This window comes from Marmota monax, unplaced genomic scaffold, assembly GCF_021218885.2.
Source record: "Marmota monax isolate L192 unplaced genomic scaffold, Marmota_monax_Labrador192_F-V1.1 WCK01_AAM20220418_F8-fsc00031, whole genome shotgun sequence".
Lineage (NCBI taxonomy): Eukaryota > Metazoa > Chordata > Mammalia > Rodentia > Sciuridae > Marmota > Marmota monax.
The window spans coordinates 16,288,788-16,309,317 of record NW_026695197.1 but is presented as its reverse complement, the minus strand read 5'-3'; the positions used below and the strand labels follow the sequence as shown (position 1 = coordinate 16,309,317).

Sequence of the window (20,530 nt, the reverse complement as noted above, 5' to 3'; positions counted from 1 at the left end):
CACTCGTCTCTGAAATTCTTTTCTTACCACCACTTCAATCTCATATCTCCTTCTCCAGGTATTACTCTCTTCTTTCCCAAGATATTTCACTATTTTGTTGTCAGAACACAAAAGATCCCAAACTGATCACTGGGGTGATCATTTGACTAACCCTCTTTCACCACATTAAAGGTTCCAACCCTGAGTTACCTAGTGAAGCACAGAACTACAGAAAATCTTTTCTACCATGGTATAATGTAGGTACTAAAGAAGAAATGATTACAGAATTTAGTTTGTTACTCCAGGAATCATTTTTTGGTTTTTGTTTTGTTTTGTTTGGGGGGGGAGAGGTTTGGGGTGGGGGTGTAAACTGGGATTGAACCCAGGGGTGCTTAACCACTGAGCCACATCCCAGCCAGTTTGATTTTTTGAGACAGGGTCTCACTAAATTGATGAGCTGGCTTTCAACTTGCAATCTTCTAGAGCCAAGCCACTGGGATTACAGGTGTGCGCTACTGCATCCAGATCTAGGAATCTGGAGCAGAGGCTATTGCTCCACAGCAGTACTCCTTCAATTCTCTTGCTAGAGTGACTTTAGTTAACAGAATAGCTCATGATTATTTCCTGGCTGACCAAGGTGAAGTCTGTGTTGTTAATACTACATGTTGTACTTGGATCATTCCTCTAGGCAAGATGATACCCAAACAGACAAAAGAACAAGGCACATGGCTACTAATCTCACTCAGTCCCCCTTGATCTTTTGTTATTTGTTTCTGTTTGTTTGTTTGTGATACTGGGGACTGAACTCAAGGACTGCGTGGTACATGCCAGGGCAAATGCTCTACCATTGACCATGGTACCTGGTTGCCTGTCAAATTTCTGAAGAAATACAACTACTAACAGAATAGTGCTGGCCAAACACTTTACAATGATAGCTAACTGACAATGACAGAGTAGATAAAACTAAACTTGACAGTAAAATCCAGGTGGAGTAGCCTGAGAGCTTTGCTTTCTAAAGTCCCTGTTGCTCCAATGTGGCAATAAAGAGTTTTTAAATCAATTCCTAATGGCTAGCCATTACCCTCCATTATCCTCCTGGATGAGAACCACCATGACAGGTCCAACAACAATCAAACCTAATTTCAGAATAGTTGATCAACAAATGCTTTCAGAGAAATTTCTTCATCAAAGGAGGAAAATGTGACAGCTATCAATATCAAAATGGAGTCATTTGTATGTGGGACATAAAGGAATAGCCCTCTTTCATATGTGCTTATGATGGAAATAATACAAAGAATTCCTCAAAAATCAAAGTATTCCAGATAAGGCCCTTTCACAAGGATACTTCCATGACACTGCAGTCTCCACCAACAAGCTAATGTCAATTCTTGCAATGAAAGTTTGCAACCAATGGTCTCTGTTTCAAAAAAACAGTTTACATAAACTTCTTGTTTTTGTCTTTAGAAGTTTCCTCCTTGGGGCTGGGGTTGTGGCTCAGAGGTAGAGCGCTTGCCTAGCGCATCCGAGGCCCTGGGTTCGATCCTCAGCACCACATGAAAATAAATAAGAACAAAGGTATTGTGTCCAACTACAACTAAAAATAAATAATTTTTTTTAAAGTTTCCTCTTTGCCATCACCCCTTTGGATGTACCTACAGTCCTCCACAGCACATTTATCAAGACTATAATTTCCTATTACTCTCAAACTCTTTGCTTTGAAAGGTGGGTATCTCTAACATTCACTTCAGGTTGACTAATTCTAAATAGCTTTCTAGCCTGTCCAATAGTCTCAGTATCCACTCTCACCACTCTAGACAGAAACTCTGTCAGGTATTTCTCAATGAAAGCAATGATGTCATATTCTGTCCCTCTTCATGCTCTTTCTATCTTGATCCTACGTGTGAATCTCTTCTCATAAGGTAGGCTGGACGATACTTTCACAAAGAATCACATCTTTATATAAAAAGGTATTTTTAAATGTCCTAGAAGGAGATGGAGATGTGGTTCAGTGGTAAAGTGCTTGCCTCACATGCATGAAACCCTGGAGTTCAGTCCCAGAGTTTACAAAATAAACGAATGAATAAATGTCCTATATAAAATTAGGATGGAGGAGAGATGACCATGAGGAGAGAAGTTAAAGACAACACAAGCTTTGTTTGTTTGTGCCATGTGTGGTGCTGGGATCTAATTTGGGGTCTTGTGCTAGGTGAAGGCTCTACCAGTGAGCCTCATCCCTAGCCCTGCAACATGGGATTTTGTGTTTTTGTTTTGTTTTGGGTTACTAGGGATTACTGCGTGTCCGGGGGGGGGGGGGGGGGTCCCCTACCACAGAGCTACATCCCTAGCCCATTTCTTTTCTCATTTTCTTTTGAGACAGGATTTTTGGTGAATTGCTAAGGCTGGCCTTGAATTTGAGTTCCTTCTGTCTCAACCTCCTGAGTAGCTGGCATTACTGCACCAAGCCTGGTAGATGTTTTTCTCTCCTGTTAAAAAAGAATTAGAGAGGCTGGGGCTGAGCACTAGTTAACTTGCCTGGCATGTGTGAAGCACTGGGTTCGATTCTCAGCATTATATATAAATAAATAAAGGTCTATCAACAACTAAGAAAAATATTTTAAAAAAAGAAAAGAATTAGACCCAGCAGCTCAGGAGGCTGAGACAGGAGGATAGTGAGTTCAAAGCCAGCCTCAGCAAAAGCAAGGTGATAAGCAACTCAGTGAGATCCAGTCTCTAAATAAAATGCAAAATAGGGCTGGGGATGTGGCTCACTGGTTGAGTGCCCCTGAGTTCAATCCCTGGTACGAAAAAAGGACTTAGCTGAACTGTGTGTGGTGGCACATACCAGTAATAACAGCAATTCGAGAGGGTAATGCAAGAGGATCACGCATTCAATGCCAGTTTCTGCTATGCAGTAAGAGCCTACTTCAAAATTTTAAACAGGAATGTGGGGGAGACTGGGGGTGTAGATCAGTGGTAGAGAGCACCTAGGTTCAATACCCAGTACCTATATATATAGATACACATGCGCGCGCGCGCACACACACACACACACACACACACACACTGAGTAGAGCATGTGCCCACCTATAACCCCAGCTACTCAGGAAGGCTGAGGCAAAAGAAGCCAAATTCAAGCCAACTTCAGCCACTTGGCAAGATCCTGCCTTGAATTTTTTTTTTTTAAAGTGGCTAAGTATATATGTAACTCAGTGATAAGAGTGCTTGCCTAGTATCCAAAGGCCTTATGTTCAATCCCCAGTAAGGCAAAAAAATAAAATAATGTATGCAGTAATCTAAAAGGCTAAATTAATTTTAATTCTGGACAACAAAAACGTGCTTGTTTTATTAGATGTTGTAAACCTTAAGAAACTAAGGCAACAAAAGCTGAATACAGGGGTAAAGTTAATAGAATCAAAGCAGTAAACTGCCTCCATGGGAAGAGACAGGAAGTAGAAAGTATCCTGCTGAATGAGGTTATTGTGAAGATCTAGGAGAAAAGTTGAGGGAGTTTGTTTCAGGTCAGATGTCCTTCTTGGCCAGCAAAGCTTAATACAAAATGAAAAAAAGGATAGGCACGGGGGTTTGCAAAACATGTAAAGGGGGAACCTGATGTAGCTCAGTGGAAGAACACTTTTTGCCTACCATGCACAAGGCCCTGAGTTCTATCCTCAGCCCTGGGGAAGGAAAGACACAGGGGAAAGAGGAAATGCTCAGAGAGAGAGAAGCTGGGGAGGGGCATGAGTTATAACATCTGACAGAATAAAACTGCTGGGTAGATTAATTTATATAAAGTCAAAAAGAACAATTTAAAATATTCAGTTTTCAAACTATGTAGGAACCATTAACATAAACTTAAAGGTAGGGTGGAGAATGTGATTGCTCTCCCCTGCTCACCGCTCCAGTTTCCTCTGGGACATCACACACCCTAGCTCCCTCCAGCTACAAAGAATGTCACAAAAACAGAGTTTTTTCAGATCTCTGGCCTTTCACACTCATTTTGTGTTGCCCTCTTGCTGGATACTTTTCATAGAAACCAGAACAATACAGACTAGTACCCCTATTATGTGTATATTACCAGCCTTATGTTCCTCCACAGCATCTGGCACAATTTTAAACTGTCCATCACCCAAATATAAGAACATGTATTAATTTTAAGGGGAAAAAACTGTATAATCAACCCCTACCCCACCCCCCAGCTTATTTACCTCTGTATGCAACGAGCAAAGCAGACCTTCAGGCAAAAACTATTATCAAGGCAACAGGAACCTATCTAATCTTTCACTGCCTAATGATAAACAAAAGAGGAATCCCTGAAAGTTTTCTCTGGACTACAAATTTTCCAAGAAGGTAGAAAGCAGGATTACTAGTTAAAGGTGAAGATGAAGGAGATGATGCCACAGTATGGTCTGAGAGTCTCCAAGGGTCCAATGTGATTAAAGGCTTGGTCTCAGGATAGTTTCTATGAGTGGGGACTGGGGAAGGTCCTGAGGTCACTGAGGTTGGGCATTCAGAAAGTAGTTCTGGTAGTTCTCAAGAAAGGGTTGTTATAAAAGCCTGACTTTGGTCCCACCCAGCTCTCTGCTCTAACTTGCTTACTTTCTCCACCACTGCTAACCATGCTGTGAGGAAATACAGCCAAGGGACAGCTCTCACTGAGTCTGTGTTAGGCCATTTGAATTTTCAGACTCCAAACTGTGAGGGTTCAATCCCTAGTATAGGAAAGAAAAAGAAGGGAGGGAGGGCAGAGAAAGAAAGGAAGTAAGTTGAGGAAACAAAAGGAAAGGGAGGGAGGGAAGGAAGGAAGGAAATAAATGGCAATGAAAACCAAGAAAACCACTATCCATCCTCCAGGACAGACAAGATGGAGACTGCAAGACAAAAAAAAACAAACCACCACTAGCAAGGCGAAGCCATTTCCTCAGTGAAAAATCAGGTCACTGTTAGTGTAAGAAGGTAAAGTTCAGAATACGTTGATAATATAGTACTGATGATTTTGCAGATGAAGAACTTCACTGGACAACATGAAAGGGCATTACAGAAGGAAAGACACAGAATAGGGATGGTGCATTGCTTTCTCTAGAGATGGTAGTATACAAGAAAAAGGGTTATCTTAGGAGTTGGGGGTGTCTTCTGGTGATATTCATGAAACAAAAAGATACCCTTACATGTGTAATACACTTAGATCATGACTAAGTCAGCTTATTTCACAACCAACAGGTAGCAACTGAACCTTTAAAAACACTGTCTAAAGAAACTCATATACAGCTGGTCTTGGTGGTGCACACCTATATTCCCAGCGGCTCAGGAGACTGAAGCAGGAGGATCAGGAGTTCAAAGTCAGTCTCAGTAACTTAGCAAGGAACACAGCAACTCAGTGAAACCCTGTCTCTAAATAAAATATTAAAAAGGGCTGGAGGGGGTGTGACTCAGTGGTTAAGCACCTGTGGGTTCAATCCACAGTACCAAAAAAAAAGAAGGAAAGGAGGGTGGGAGGAGGAAAGGGAAACAAAACTCATATACAGGTAAAATAATGTTCATGTCATCTTTGTTTTGTGAGATACTAACAAAAATAAACATATACTAAAAATAGAATGGGAAAATTATGGTACATTACTACAATGAAGTAGCATAAAATAATGTAGACAAGTGAAAATCAATAAATCAAAATGGATGAATTTCAAAAACAATGGTAAGTCAGTGGGTAACACAGGACTATAACATCAGTTCCTAGGATGGGTAAGGGAAACCTTCAGGAGGATCATACATTCAGGGCTAGCCACTCTCCACAGCTTATGGAGATGCTGTCTCAAAATAAAAAATGAAGGGCTAGAAATGTAGCTCTATGGTAGAATGCACCTGGATTCAATCCCCAGTACCATGGCGGGGGGTGGGGAGGGTTTCCCCAAATGTCAGTCAGAACACTGATTACCTGTAAGTGGAAAACATTGTGAAAGATTGTGAATAGACAGAGCTTTAAAAATATTAGGAGTGGAAGACCACAGTTTTTCAGTTACACTGTTGGCCAGCACAGGACTCTTCCCCATGGCCTATGCTGTCTAATTGTATGTGTGTGCAGCAGAGGTTTCACCTGGCTCCTGAGGTCACAGGTGTCTGTATCTTGACTGGGATCTTATATAGAAAGACCTACAGGGCATATGTCACAGGCATGGCTTGATGGTGTTCAAGGAGATGCACTCCCCAAGAGAGGCCATGTGGCTGGGTGTAGTGGCATACACATATAATCCCAGTGGCTTGAGAGGCTGAGGCAGGAGGAGCGCGAGTTCAAAGCCAGCTTCAGCACAAGCAAGGCTCTAAGCAACTCAGTGAGACCCTATCTCTCTATCTCTAAATAAAAGACAAAATAGGGCTGAGAATGTGGCTCAGTGGTTAAGTGCCCCTGAGTTCAATCCTTGGTACCCCCACAAAAAAAAAAAAAAAAAAAATGTATTAGCAGAGCAGGGAATGATGGTGCCTGCCTGTAATCCCAGCAACTCAGGAGTGAGGCAAGAAAATCAAGTTCAAGGCCAACTTGGGCAACCTAGCAAAATCCTGTCTCAACATAAAAAATAAAAATGGCTGGGGATGTAGTGCTGTGATAAGGTGCCCCTGGATCTGATACTCAGTATACCACTACCACCAACACCACTCCTACACACATACACACACAAACACACACACACACACACGTACGTACGTATTGGAAGGACAGGAATTCTAAGGGCAAGTACTAGAGTGTGCAAATCTCTCCAAAATACTATTATAAAGCAAGTCAAAATTAACAAATAAAACCATTTCAATGCTCTGAAAATCCATGGAACTTTGTACGAAATGACAGGAGAAACCTCTAAAAAGTCAAGTTCTTTATATATCCTAGAGATTAGTGCTCTATCTGATGTGCGATTGGCAAAAATTTGTTCCCAAAACGTAGGCTCTTTTTTCACCTCACTGATTGTTTCTTTTGCTGAGAAGAAGCTTTTTAGTTTGAGTCCATCCCATTTATTCTTTATTTTAATTCTGATAAGAGTCTTATTAAGAAGTCAGGGCCTAATCCAACATGAGAGATTTGGGCCTACTTTTTCTTGTATTAGGTGCAGTGTCTCTGGTTTAATTCCTAGGTCCTTGATCCACTGAGTTGAGTTTTGTGCATGGTGAAAGACAGGGGTTTAATTTCATTATGGTTCAATAAACGGGCCAAAGAATTGAACAGATATATCTCAGAAGAGGATATAAAATCCATCAACAAATATATGAAAAAATATTCAATATCTCTAGCAATTAGAGAAATGCAAATAAAAACTACTCTAAGATACCATCCCACTCCAGTCAGAATGGCAGCTATTAAAAATACAAACAACAATAAGTGTTGGGGAGGAAATGGGGCAAAAGCCACACTCATACATGGCTGATGGGATTGCAAATTGGTGCAGCCAATATGAAAAAGCAGTATGGAGATTCCTTGGAAAGCTGGGAATAGAACCACCATTTTGACCCAGCTATCCCACTCCTCGGTCTATATCCAAAGGACTTAAACACAGCATACTACTGGGACGTAACCACATCAATGTTTATAGCACCACAATTCACAACAGCTAAACTGTGGAACCAACCTAGATGCCCTTCAGTAGATGAGTGGATAATAAAAATGTGGTATATATATACAATGGAATACTACTCAGCATTAAGAGAATAAATCATGGCATTTGCAGGTAAATGGATGGAGCTAGAGAATATAATGCTAAGTGAAGTTAGCTAATCCCAAAAAACCAAATGCCGAATGTTTTCTCTGATATAAGGATGCTGATTCATAATGGAGTTGGGGGTGGGGAGCATGGGAGGATTAGACGAACTCTAGACAAAGTAAAATGGAGGCAAGGTAAGGGAGGGCGCATGAGGGTAGGAAAGACACATGAGGGTGGAATGAGATGGACATCACTGCCCTAAGTACATGTATGAAGACGCGAATGGTGTGACTCTACTTTGTGAACAACCAAAGATATGAAAAATTGTGTTCTATATGTATAATATGAATTGTAATGCATTCTGCTATCATACATAACAAATTAGAATTAAAATTTTTTTTAAAAAAGAAAGAATTGCTCTGCAAAAAGATAAGCATAAAAAAAAAAGTCAAGTTTAAGATTAAAAAGAAGAAAGGGGGCCGGGGTTGTGGCTCAGTGGTGGATATGCATATGCTTGCCTTGCACATGCAAGGCACATAGGTTCCATCCTTAGTACCACATAAAAATAAATAAATAAAAAAATATGTCGTGTCCATCTTCAAATAAAGCAAAAAAAATATTTAAAAAAGGAAGAAAGAGGAGAAAATATATAAACTGGGCAGAGAAATCAAGTAACTATACACTGCAGCAGACATATTTCAGATTTGTCTTAGTGATCTAAGAGGAAGAACCGTCAATAATACTTAAAGGGAAAAATATCAAAATTCAAAATGGCTACAATACTTTATCTAAAATGCCCCATTTCAACAACAAAAAATGAACACTTTCAAAGAAATAGGAAATTATGACCCATTCACAGAAAAAAAAAAAAAGTAGTTGGAAAAAATGAGTGTCCTCGAGTGTTGGGCTGAGCAAAAAATTCAAAACTTATTTTAAATATGTTCAAAGAAGGGGCTGGGGCTCAGTGGTAGAGCGCTCGCCTAGCACATGCGAGGCCCTGGGTTCGATCCTCAGCACCACATAAAAATAAGTAAATAAAATAAAGGCATTGTGTCCAACTACACCTAAAAAATAAATATTTTTTTTTTAAAAAATATGTTCAAAGAAAAGAAGGAAGGGACTGGGGGATGTAGCTCAGTGATAGACCATTCCTTGGGTGATTATGAATAGACTACAGAAGAGGTAAAAAGTCTAAACCAGGCACAGTGGCACTCACCTGTAATCCCAGTGGCTTGGGAGGATGAAACAGGAAAATGGTGAGTACAAAGCCAACCTCAGCAAAAAACTCAAGTGAGACCCTATCTCTAAATAAAATACAAAATAAGGCTGGGGATGTGGCTCAGGGGTCAACTTCAATCGAGTTCAATCCCCGGGACACACTCCCCCCCAAAAAAGAGTCTAGTGGTAGAGAAAGAATCAACTTGAATTTGAAATGGATATTAGCTCACAAGAATACAAGCCTAGGGGCTGAGTATATAGCTCAGTTGGTAGAGTGCTTGTCACACAAGCCCAAGGCCCTGGGTTCAATCCCCAGCACCAAAAAAAAAAAAAAAAAAAAGAAAGAAAGAAAAGGAAAACAAAAGAATAGGGGGTCCTGCGCTCGGGGCTGCGCAGGGAAGTCCCGAGACAAAGGGAACGCCGCCGCCTCTGCCGCCGCAACGCGCCGGGCCGCGGCCGCCCAGGGACTTTGAACATGTCGGGGATCGCCCTCAGCAGACTCGCCCAGGAGAGAAAAGCTTGGAGGAAGGACCATCCTTTTGGCTTTGTGGCTGTCCCAACTAAGAACCCAGACGGCACGATGAACCTGATGAACTGGGAATGTGCTATCCCAGGAAAGAAGGGGACTCCGTGGGAAGGAGGCTTGTTCAAGCTGCGGATGCTCTTCAAAGATGATTATCCATCCTCGCCACCGAAATGTAAATTTGAGCCACCGCTGTTTCACCCAAATGTGTACCCTTCTGGTACTGTGTGTCTGTCCATTCTGGAGGAGGACAAGGACTGGAGGCCAGCCATCACGATCAAGCAGATCTTATTAGGAATACAGGAACTTCTAAATGAACCAAATATCCAAGACCCCGCTCAAGCAGAGGCCTACACGATTTACTGCCAAAACAGAGTGGAATATGAGAAAAGGGTTCGAGCACAAGCCAAGAAGTTTGCACCCTCATAGACAGCGACCCTGTGGCACCGCAAAAGGAAGGGATTGGTTTGGCAAGAACTTGTTTACACCTTTTGCAAATCTCAAGTCGCTCGTGCAGTTACCGGTCGCCTGGGAGGGTTGGGCGGGCGCCATCTTCCATTTCCGCCACTGGCATACAGTTCTCAATTCGCTGAATTGCCCCAGTTTTTCATACAGGGTCTCTTCCTTCAGTCTTTTGTATTTTTGATTGTTATGTAAAACTTGCTTTTATTTTAATATTGATGTCAGTATTTCAACTGCTGTAAAATTATAAACTTTTATACTTGGGTAAGCCCCTAGGAGCTAGTTCCTTTGCTCGGATGCAGGCATGCTTCACCGTTCAGAGCTGTCCCGGCCTCCAGCGGGCTGTGTGGAAGTCCCTGTCCTTCCCTCCCACACCCTTCTCTCAGAACCTGGCTGTTGCTAATGCGCCTCCGATCCAAAGTCAGCAGCGTCTCGACCCGCACCTCTTCCTTTGTGTTTATATGGCGTTTGTCTGTGTTGCTGTTTAGAGTAAATAAACTGTTTATATAAAGAAAAAAATAAAAAAAAAAAAAGAAAAGAAAACAAAAGAATACAAGCCTCAAAGAAAACTAATGGAACTAGGTATATAGCTCAATGGTACAGAGCTTGCCTAGCATGCACAAGGCTCTAGGTTCCATACCCACCGCAGTGCAAAAATAAATACAGACTTGAACATCATCAATACATGATGGCAGAAAACATATAGCAAGAAAGCCCAGGATGAAGAAATTTTAACAGACACTAATATTAAAAAGATGTGAACTGTGGGACGTGGTGGCATACACCTCTAATCCCAACCACTCGGGAGGCTGAAGTAGGAGAACTGCAAGTTCAAAGCCAGCTTCAGCAATGTAGGGAGTCCCTAAGCAACTCAGTGAGACATTTTCTCTAAATAAAATACAAAAAGGGCAAGGGATGAGGATCAGGGGTTAAGCACCCCTGGGTTCAATCCCTGGTACCCCATAAAAATTAAAAAGATATAAACCAGTCGCTTTCATGTACAAAGTAGTTGATAATTATCTTTGGAGGAAAAAAAAGACATAAAATACATAGAGAAGCCTTCCTTCTCTAAATGCTCTTCTATGTTTAACAGCTTCATGTGGACTTGAATTGTGTGCAAGGACCATGATTAATGGAGTCTTACCTAAGACCAACTACTACCGGAAACTTTCCTGAGGATTTTGACGTAACAGTGTATAAAATCACAAACCCTTCAACATTAAAAAGGCTTGCCTTTTACACCTTTCAATTTTACACTTGATGAACAACTGTCGTTAACCATCCTTCATAATAATGACATGAGAGTTTCATTAAAATAAATGAGAAAACTAATTGTATTACTGCTCTTTCTGGTGACAAAATGCAAACTGAAATCATTTGGTGTTACAAGTTGACTGCTGCCACAGGAATTTTCCATTTAAACCACAAGCTGACACAGGCACAGCCCACTAAATGATACTGTTCCTAAGATCCGAATGTTACCTCCATGATAGTCTCCGCCTCTCATGCACAGGCTCTAGGTTCTATCCCCAGCACTACAATAAACAAATAAATAATATGGTTTCTTAGACAAAATTTTGCTCCAGTCATATAGAATGGGTCATTCTAATTGCTAGCCCTTCTGGAACTATACATCACTACCCTTGAACTGTAAGAAATATAAGCAGCTACTGTCTCAAACAGAATCTATATGAACTAGTCAACTACTGCTGCTCCATATGTATAAGCTACAGCATTAGACAAATTCATGAGTTCTAGCTTTGCTCTTTTGCACAAAACTAAATATGGCTTTCTAATTAATCAGGAAGAAAAAAAAAAGCTTTAAAAAGGGCCAGTTTTCTACTGACAAACAAGAATGTTTGACGTCCACTACACTAGAAGCTATATTCTTCCTGTCATACTGGAGACAGAATTCAGGGGTGTTCCACCACCAAATCCCCAGCTCTTTTAGAACTTTTTATATTTTATTTTGAGAGATGGGGTCTCACCAAATTGCTTAGGGCCTCACTAAATTGCCCAAGCTGGCCTCAAACCTGCAATCCTCCTGCTTCAGTCTCCTAAATCCCTGGGATTACAGATATATGCCACCACCAAAATTTGTCATAGAAATTTAAGCTTTAAAAGAGACTTAGAGTTGATCTTGTCTGTGCCTTTTCAATGCAGGACTTGTCAAAACAAGACACCTTCTATTTTATCTACTATAACTTCAAATACTAAGTGATATGGCTTACACCAATCCCCCTTGAAAGAGTAGTGTGTGTGAGTAAAATTAAAGGCTGTTTTTATATGATACAAAATAGGGCTGGGGATGTGGTTCAGTGTTTTAGTGCCCCTGAGATCAATCCCTGGTCCCTCTCCTCCTAAAAAACACAGCAGTTCCAGACCAGCAAAAAAATAAAACTTAAGCGGCTGAGCTCTCTGCTCTTTAAATCTGTTTTTCTTTTCTTTTTTAATTTGAAACATCACCACAGAGAATATTACATATTACGAGTGTGCAATTTGATGGATATTTTTTTCCAAAATGAACATATCTATGCAACGATGACAGAGAATATTTCCAACATTCCAGAACTATCTTTCATGCCTGCTCTAATCATTATAAAACAGACTGAAATTAAGGAGAACTTCCTTATAACTTTTTTCACACCCCATACTTCCTCATACTGAGAGTAAAGACTAGAAGGCTGCCCCTCTTATCCTAGCAGAAGCCAAGGACACTAAGTGGAGACTGAAGACTATTCCCACCACAGTGTCTAGGACTGCCTAGCTAGATCTGCATGTGTTTACCACCTGGCTTTTTTTTTGGGGGGGGGGGGGCAAGGGATTAGCCAGGTCCCCAGCCCTATTTTATATTTTATTTAGAGAAAGGGTCTTGCTGATTTGCTTAGTGCCTCGCTTTTGCTGAGGCTGGCTTTGAACTCCTAATCCTTCTGCCTCAGCCTTCAGAGCCACTGGGATTATATGCATGTGCCATCCTGCCCGACTACCGCCTGGCTTTTATTTCCATAAGGTGTAATCACTTCTGTGGAACTGGAGGAAAAGCTATCTAGTTGCTTCTCCCATGTCTGATCAAATTACAAAAGCATATTTTTCATTTTCCATCATTTTGCCTATTTCTTGCGAGGGCAGCCAAATCCAACCAGCTGGGTTTCCAGCAGGGTCCCTGGGCTAAGCTGCCAGAAACAATTACCCACCCCAAAAAACAAACTATTTCAAACTTTATCATCATAAACAAGTTTTGCCTATTCCCAATTTTCACCTAAAAAGAATGCTATTAACAGGTACTCTTTGGTGTCAAACCACTTTAGTTCAACATCATGTCTCATATATACACTCAATCATATACCAGCATTTCATTTTCATTCTTCCAAAGTATTCCATTTTATGACTAGACCACAACTTATCTATCCATTTCATTCTGATGGACATCTGGGTTGTTTTCAGTTTGTGCTGCCATGAGCAATATAGAATGTTCAGAAGAAGTTTTTTAAAATGGTTGTGTCAATTTTCCCTCCTAGTCGTAAAGTGCTTGTATACTATGTTCAAGGTCCTAGGTTCCATCCCGCCACTGATTTGGGGGGTAGGTTTCCTTCCCACCAACAATGTCTGAGAAATCTTCATCCCCCCCATATCTTCATGAATATCAGCATTGTTCTTGTTTTTAAACATTTAATCATTCTACTGAAAGTAAAATAATATTCCCTCTAAGTGTTTCCTATTCAATAGACATAACCAGATCTAATACAACCCTAATCTAGACATTTCCTTTTTTTCGTGGCACTGGGGATTGAACCCAGGGCCTAGTACAAGCACTCTACCCCTGAGTTATACCCCAGCCCAAAATATTTCTATTTCAGTGTCTGCAACAAAAAAACAAATTTAATAAAATGTCTCCACCCAAATGCACTCTCTTCCTTCTCTATAATCACTCTAGTGACACTAAAATATTACCTTACGTGGCAATTATTTGAAAATATCTTATTTCCCCCCCTTAACTCAAGTGCTAGTTCTGGCAAACTACAGACAAAAAAAAATTAGTGCCGTGTGTGTGTGTGTGTGTGTGTGTGTGCGCGCGAGAGTGCACGCAGTATTGGGACTGGAATCTAGGGCCTTAAGAAAGCTATACAAGTGGTTTTACCACTGAACTACTTCCCCCCACAAAAAAAAAAAAAAAAAAAAAAATTTTTTTTTTTTTTAATCTTAAAACAGGGACTTGCTCAATTGCCCAGGCTGACCTTGAACTTGGGATCCTCCAGCCTCAACCTCAGGAATAACTTAAGATTACAGGCAAATACCACTGCAATTGGTGTAAATTTTGTTGCCCTGTCACCTTGATGACATAGAGGTCCTAAAAATTTAAGACCCTACCAAACAGATAAAACTCATGCCTGACCCAGAAGCTGGCAAAAGGAAGAAGGGGAAGGTGGAAGAGCTGCAATCATAGAAGGTATCTCATTACAAAGAGGTGAGTCAACAGATAGCCCACAATGTGCATAAAGTACAAAATCGTTGCAGCTTCATTTCTGCCCTCCAAATCTCATACAATAATCTGTACGTGCCCAACCTTTTTAGAAACATACAGGAAAGGAAATTCTGGCAAAGGCAATACAGCCTAATCCAACTGAGAGATTATAAACTTCTATGACAACAATGTAGAAGATAACATAAATATTAAGAAAGCAAAATAGAATATGTAGTCTAGGAATACAAGACAAGGAAGAACATCATCAATACTGACTAGTGGCCATTCTCAAATTGGATTCTGTTTTATCTCATCAACTCCCAGGCCATTATCAAATCCATGCCACTGGCAGCAGGGTAGGTACCAAATGCAGTGCTTCCTACACATGCTAGAAAAGATCTCTGCACTGGACTATATCCCCAATCCTTTATATATTTATTTTAACACAGGGCCTTGTTAAGTTGTCCAGGCTATTCTCAAGTTCCTAGGCTCAAGTGACCCTTTTGCATTACCTTCCAAGTAGCTGCCAACTACAGGTACACACCAATATGTCTAGCTCTCAGGTTCATTTTTAAGAAAAATTAAGTGTGTATAATGTCCCATTTGTGTAATAGTGAGAGGAAAACCTAAGTGTATCTGTGCATTTTTAAAAAATTACAAGGAAACAGGAAATCAATAGTGGAGGGTAGGAAAGTAGAAAGTTTAGAAGATGAAGAGACATTTTTCATTATATTATCTCTTAATTATTTTATCAACCAACATTAAAAACTCACCTTTAAAAACTACATTTAGGTTGAAATTGGCAGCACATATCTGAAACCCCAGGCCACAGGAGGCTGAGGCAGGAGGATCTCAAGTTCAAAGCCAGCCTGGCCAACTTACTGAGACCCTATTTCAAAAATAGTTATTTTTTTAAAAGTCTGGCAGCATAGCTCAGTGGTGGAGTGCTTGCTTAGCATGAACAAGGCACTGGCTTCAATCCTCAATTATGGGTGCCTCCCTACTCAAGGGAGGCTGAAAGCCAAAAACAAGGGAAAAAAATCTTACAAAGCAAGAAGAGAAAAATGACTTATTACCTATACAAGAACCCCAAAAAGTTTACAAATGATTTTTCAACAGAAACGAAGAAGGCCACACAGTTGTGCATAGCACAAAGTGCAAATCTTAGTTGGGCGCAGTAGTGCACGCCTGTAATCCCAGAGGCTCAAGAGGCTGAGGGAGGAGAATCACAAGTTCGAAGCCCTAAGCAACTTAGTGAGACCCTGTCTAAAAATAAGAAGGGCTAGAGATGTGGCTCAGTGGTTAAGCACCCTGGGTTCAATTCCCTGTACCAAGAAAAAGAAAACAAGAAAGTACAAAAGTGTAAATCCTATATCCTGAACAAAGCTATCTTATGAAGGTGAGAGCTGGAATTGTAGCTCAGTGGTAGAGAGCTTGCCTAGCACCTGTGAGGCACTGGTTCAATCCTCAGCACCACATAAAAATAAATAAAGGTATTGTATCCATCTACAACTAAAAATATATGTTAAAAAAAAATGAAGGTGAGAGTCAGCAGCGAAAAAGGAAAAAAAGGAGAAGGACGAGGCCTGGGATGGTTCAGTGGAAGAATGTTTGCCTAGAACATGCATGAGGCTCTGGGTTCCATCCCCAGCACTGCAATAAATAAGCAAATAAAAATGATTAATGGACAACTACAGAATCTTAAACCTCTATTACAAAGCAAGAGAAATGTAAGAAAAAACAAAGAAAAGAACTGGGGGCAATGGCATACAATTGTAAACCCTGCTATTCTGGAAGCTAAGGAAGTAGCTTAGCATTCCAGGCCAGCTTCAGCAATTTAGTGAGACCCTGTCTCAAAATAAATGTTTCAAAAAAGGTCTGGGAATATATCTCAGTGGCAGAGTACTTGCCTAGCATGGATGAGGCTCTGGATTCAATTCCGAGTACTGAAAATAAAAAAGAAAAAAACAAGAAAGGTCATAGGCACCCAAGAAAAGATTTCAAAAACCCCATCATCTGAGATAACTTCAAGGTATTTAATTATCCAAAGAATCAAGGTTAGGAAATTTGCACAAATTCCCAGAATATGAGAGAATCAGGATTTAAACCAAAATGGTATCAGACTCCAAATTCTTAACCACATTCCATTCTGCAGCATTTACCATAGAACATTACTTCCTGCAATCATGAATTGCTCAATAAGTAGATGCTGTTAATGATAATAAAGTCAAAATAAAGGGTGCTTCTATTATAAAAAATTCTCCTAAGCTTGATTTTCATTCAAAAATGCTGAAAATATCCAGCCAAAAATTCAAAGCAACCAAAGATATCCTTCAGTTGGTGAACGAATAAACTGGTACATCCAAACAATGGAATATTATTCAGTGATTTAAAAAAAAATGAGTTATCTAGCCACAAAAAGAGGAAACTTAAATTCATATTACTAAGTGAAATAAATTAATTCTGGTGTGTGTGTGTGTGTGTGTGTGTGTGTGTGTGTATTGGTTATTGGGGACTGAACCCAACCACAGATGTGCATCCCAGCCCTTTTTTATATTGAGACAGGTTCTAACTAAACTGCTCAGGTTGGCTTCTAATTGCAATCCTCCTATCTTGATCTGCCAAGTAGCTGGAGTTATAGACATGTGCCCTGCTAAAAGAAACCAATTTTAACAAGCTACATACTCTACAAATTCAACTACATGCCATACTAGATATGGCAAAACTAGAGTGGCAGTCAAAGATCAGCGATTGAAAGCAGTTAGAGGAAAGGAAAGAATGAAGAAGAGAGAAGAGTTCATATTTTTAAGTCAGAGAAACTATTCTGTATGATACTGTAATGGTAGATACATGTCATGATTCTCTTCTTCAAACTCCTAGACTACAATACCCAAAGTGAGCTAATATAAACTATGGACTTTAGGTGGCAAAGATTTGTCAATGTAGGCTCATGGATTGTAACAAATGCACCACTGTGGTGGAAGATCATTGATATCTGACATTAGGCACTGTCCAAACCCATGGAACTGTTTATTCAGTGAAATGTTTTGGCCAGCTTTTTCATCGTAGCAACCAACAGATCTGAGAAGAACAACTTTGGAGGAGGAAAAGTTTAGTTGTTTCTCAGTTTCAGAGGTCTCAGTTCATACAGCCAACTCCATTGCTCTAGGCCCAAGATAAAGCAGAACATTATGATGGTAAGGGTGTGGAGGAGGAAAGCAGCTCAGAACATAACAATCAGGAAGCCTACAAAAAACTCCCCTCACCACGGAAAAAACATAAACTCCAAATGCACACTCTCTGGATGACCCATGTCCTCCATACACCTCACCTGCATACAGTTACAACCCAGTCATCAGGTGATTAATACCCTGATTAGGTTAAGAATCTCATAACCCAAGCATTTTACCTCTAAACTTTCTTGCATTATCTTACACATAAACTTTTGGGGGATACCTCACTTCTAAATCATAACAGTTAATCCACATAGAATCTCAGTTATTGAACATAAAAAAAAAGCCAAACCCTCATATAAACTATGAACTGTAAAAATATATCAATACTGGCTCATGTACTAAAACAAAACTATCAAGGTAATGTCAAGATGTTAATAAAGTCAGGTGTGAGGTGTAGTGGCTCACTCTTGTAATTACAAGACTCTGGAGGCTGAGGTAGAAGCCTTGCAAGTTCAAGACCAGCCTCAGCAACTTAGTGAGAACTTGTCTCAAAATAAAACAATAAAATTTAAAAGGACTGAGGCTGTAGCTGATGGTAAAGCATCCCTGGGTTCAATCCCTGGTACCAAAAAAAAAAAAAAAAAAAATGTATTTAAAGATATTAATTAATAAAAAGGCAAACTGGGCAGGGGGAAAGGAGGTAATACAGAAACTTTGTACCTTGCTCAATTTTTCTACAAACTAAAACTGCTCTATAAAATAATGTGTATTTTTTAAAAAAGAAAAAAAAAAAAAGTTAAGCCTCATGGTTCATGCCTGTAATTCCAGAAACTCAGGAACTGAGAATCTATCTCTGATACAGTGCTTGCATAGCATGTGCAAGGTCCTGGGTTCAATCCCCAGCACTGAAAAAACAAAACTGCAACCTTGGGAGGTGGAACAAAGGGAGGAGTTGCAGGATCTGGGGCAAAATGCTGAGGAAACTTGTTACCTCACATCTGCCAACTTTGCCTCATGAGAGGAAAATGTGGCTGAAAATGAAGTCCGAAAAAGCAATATGCAGCAGCCTCAGCAACTTAAGAAAGGACTTAAGCCACTCAGTGAGACCTTATTTCAAAATTTAAAAAAAATTATAAATAGTTGGGATGCGGCTCAGTGGCAAAGCACCCATGGATTCAATCCCTGGTACCTAAAAAAAAAAAAAAAGTAGTGCCTCTAAACCACACTCTAAGGTGTCAGCTCCTGGTAACCTGCTCCCATTCCAGTAAATTTTAAACACAATCTAAATAAAATATGAATCATAATCTAAATCTAAATTTGGGGGGAGGGTTGACAACAAGGGTGCTTAACCCCTGAGTTACATCCCCAGCCCTATTTTGTATTTTATTTAGAGATAGGGTCTCACTGAATTGTTTAGTGCCTTGCTTTTGCTGAGGCTGGCTTTGAACTTCCGATCCTCCTTTCTCAGCCTCTTCTTACCAAAGCATCCGGATCCGCTGAGATTATGGGCAATTGCCAGCCCTGAGACCAGGTCTCTCAAAAATGTTTAGGGTCTCGATAAATTGCTGAGATTGGCTTTGAACTTGCAATCTTCTTACCTCAGACACCTGAGCCTCTGGGACGAAAGGCGTGTGTCACCTCACCCAGCTTAACCTAAATAATCTTACCATGAATCAGCCAAGACCTCAATGTTTTCGATGTTCCAAGAAATATTTAAAATATATACATACACACACACACACACAAAAAAAAAAAAACATGCAATTTCATTTTTAAACTGCACTAAAAAAATGAGCATGGTGGTACACATATGTAATCCCAGATACTGGGGACAGCTATGGCAGGAAGTTCCCAAGTTCTAGGCCAGTATGGGACACTCAGCAAAGCCTTGCCTCAAAATCAAAATTTTAAAAAGGGACTGAGTATGTAGTTCAGTTATAGAGTACTTGCCTAGCATGTTCAAGGCCCTGGGTTCAATCCATATACTGCCCCCCCCCCCAAAAAAAACCCTGCAATTTCAAAGCACTACACAAGATAAATGGCTACCCACACTGAAGACTAAACAATTCTATTTAGGGTTTAGGAACATTTTAATTATTTTTATTAATTACTGCTCATAGTTAACCTACAATGAATAATCCTCATTTCTAAGAAAAGAATATGTAGGTCAATGGCCATGATATATTTAGAAAAATATATTTAGAATACTTTCTGAATTTCCAGCCTGTTCCTCAGCCTAAGACTGGATCATGCTACAAAGCAGTCTTCTTTAACCAAACATGAAAGTTCTGAAAATCTGAATTGGGAGGGGGGGGGGTGCGGGGGGTGCTGAGGATTGAATCCAGTGCCTTGTGCCTATGAGGTAAGCACTCTACCAACTGAGCTATAACTCCATCCCCCCCCCTTTTTTTTTAATACCAGGAATTGAACCTAGAGGTGCTTAACCACTGAGCCCTTCATTTTCTTAAATATATTTTATTTAGAGACAGGGTCTCATTGAGTTGCTTAGGGACTCACTAAACTGCTGAGGCTGGCTTTGAACTAGTGACTCTCTTGTCTCAGCTGCAATCCAGAGCCACTGGGATTACACTGCACCTGGCAAAATCTAAATCTTTATTTTTTAATATTTTTTTTTAGTTGTAAGTGGACACAATGCCTTTATTTTTATTTATTTATTTTTATGTCGTCTGATGATTGAACCCAGTCCCTCACCCGCGCTAGGCGAGCACTCTACCACTGAGCCACAACCCCAGCCCGGCAAATCTAAATCTTTACAAAAGATAAATTAGACTATCCACATTAAAGATATACATGTTTAACCAGGTACAGTGTCCATGCCTGTAATCCCAGGGATTTGGGAGACTGAGGCAGGGGGATCAAAATTCCAGCCTGCTGGACCCTGTGGCGCATATCTGTAAAATCCTGCTGCAGGGGGGATGAAACAGGATTGAAAATTCAAGGCCAGCCTTGACAATTTAGTGATGCCCTAAGGAACTTCGAAGGACCCTGTCTCAAAATAAAAAATGGCAGG

The 20,530-nt window shown here is 40.3% G+C and overlaps 2 protein-coding genes across 7 annotated transcripts in view; one reads left to right on the top strand and one right to left on the bottom strand.

Moving 5' to 3' along the window:
* Ark2n (arkadia (RNF111) N-terminal like PKA signaling regulator 2N) overlaps positions 1–20,530 on the bottom strand; it is a 91,032-nt gene that overhangs the window by 49,271 nt on the left and 21,231 nt on the right. The window lies entirely within an intron of this gene.
* LOC124081911 (SUMO-conjugating enzyme UBC9) lies at positions 9,273–10,381 on the top strand. Its single transcript, XM_046428316.2, has one exon. The coding sequence runs from the start codon at positions 9,352–9,354 to the stop codon at positions 9,826–9,828; it is 477 nt and encodes a 158-aa protein (XP_046284272.1). The 5' UTR covers positions 9,273–9,351; the 3' UTR covers positions 9,829–10,381.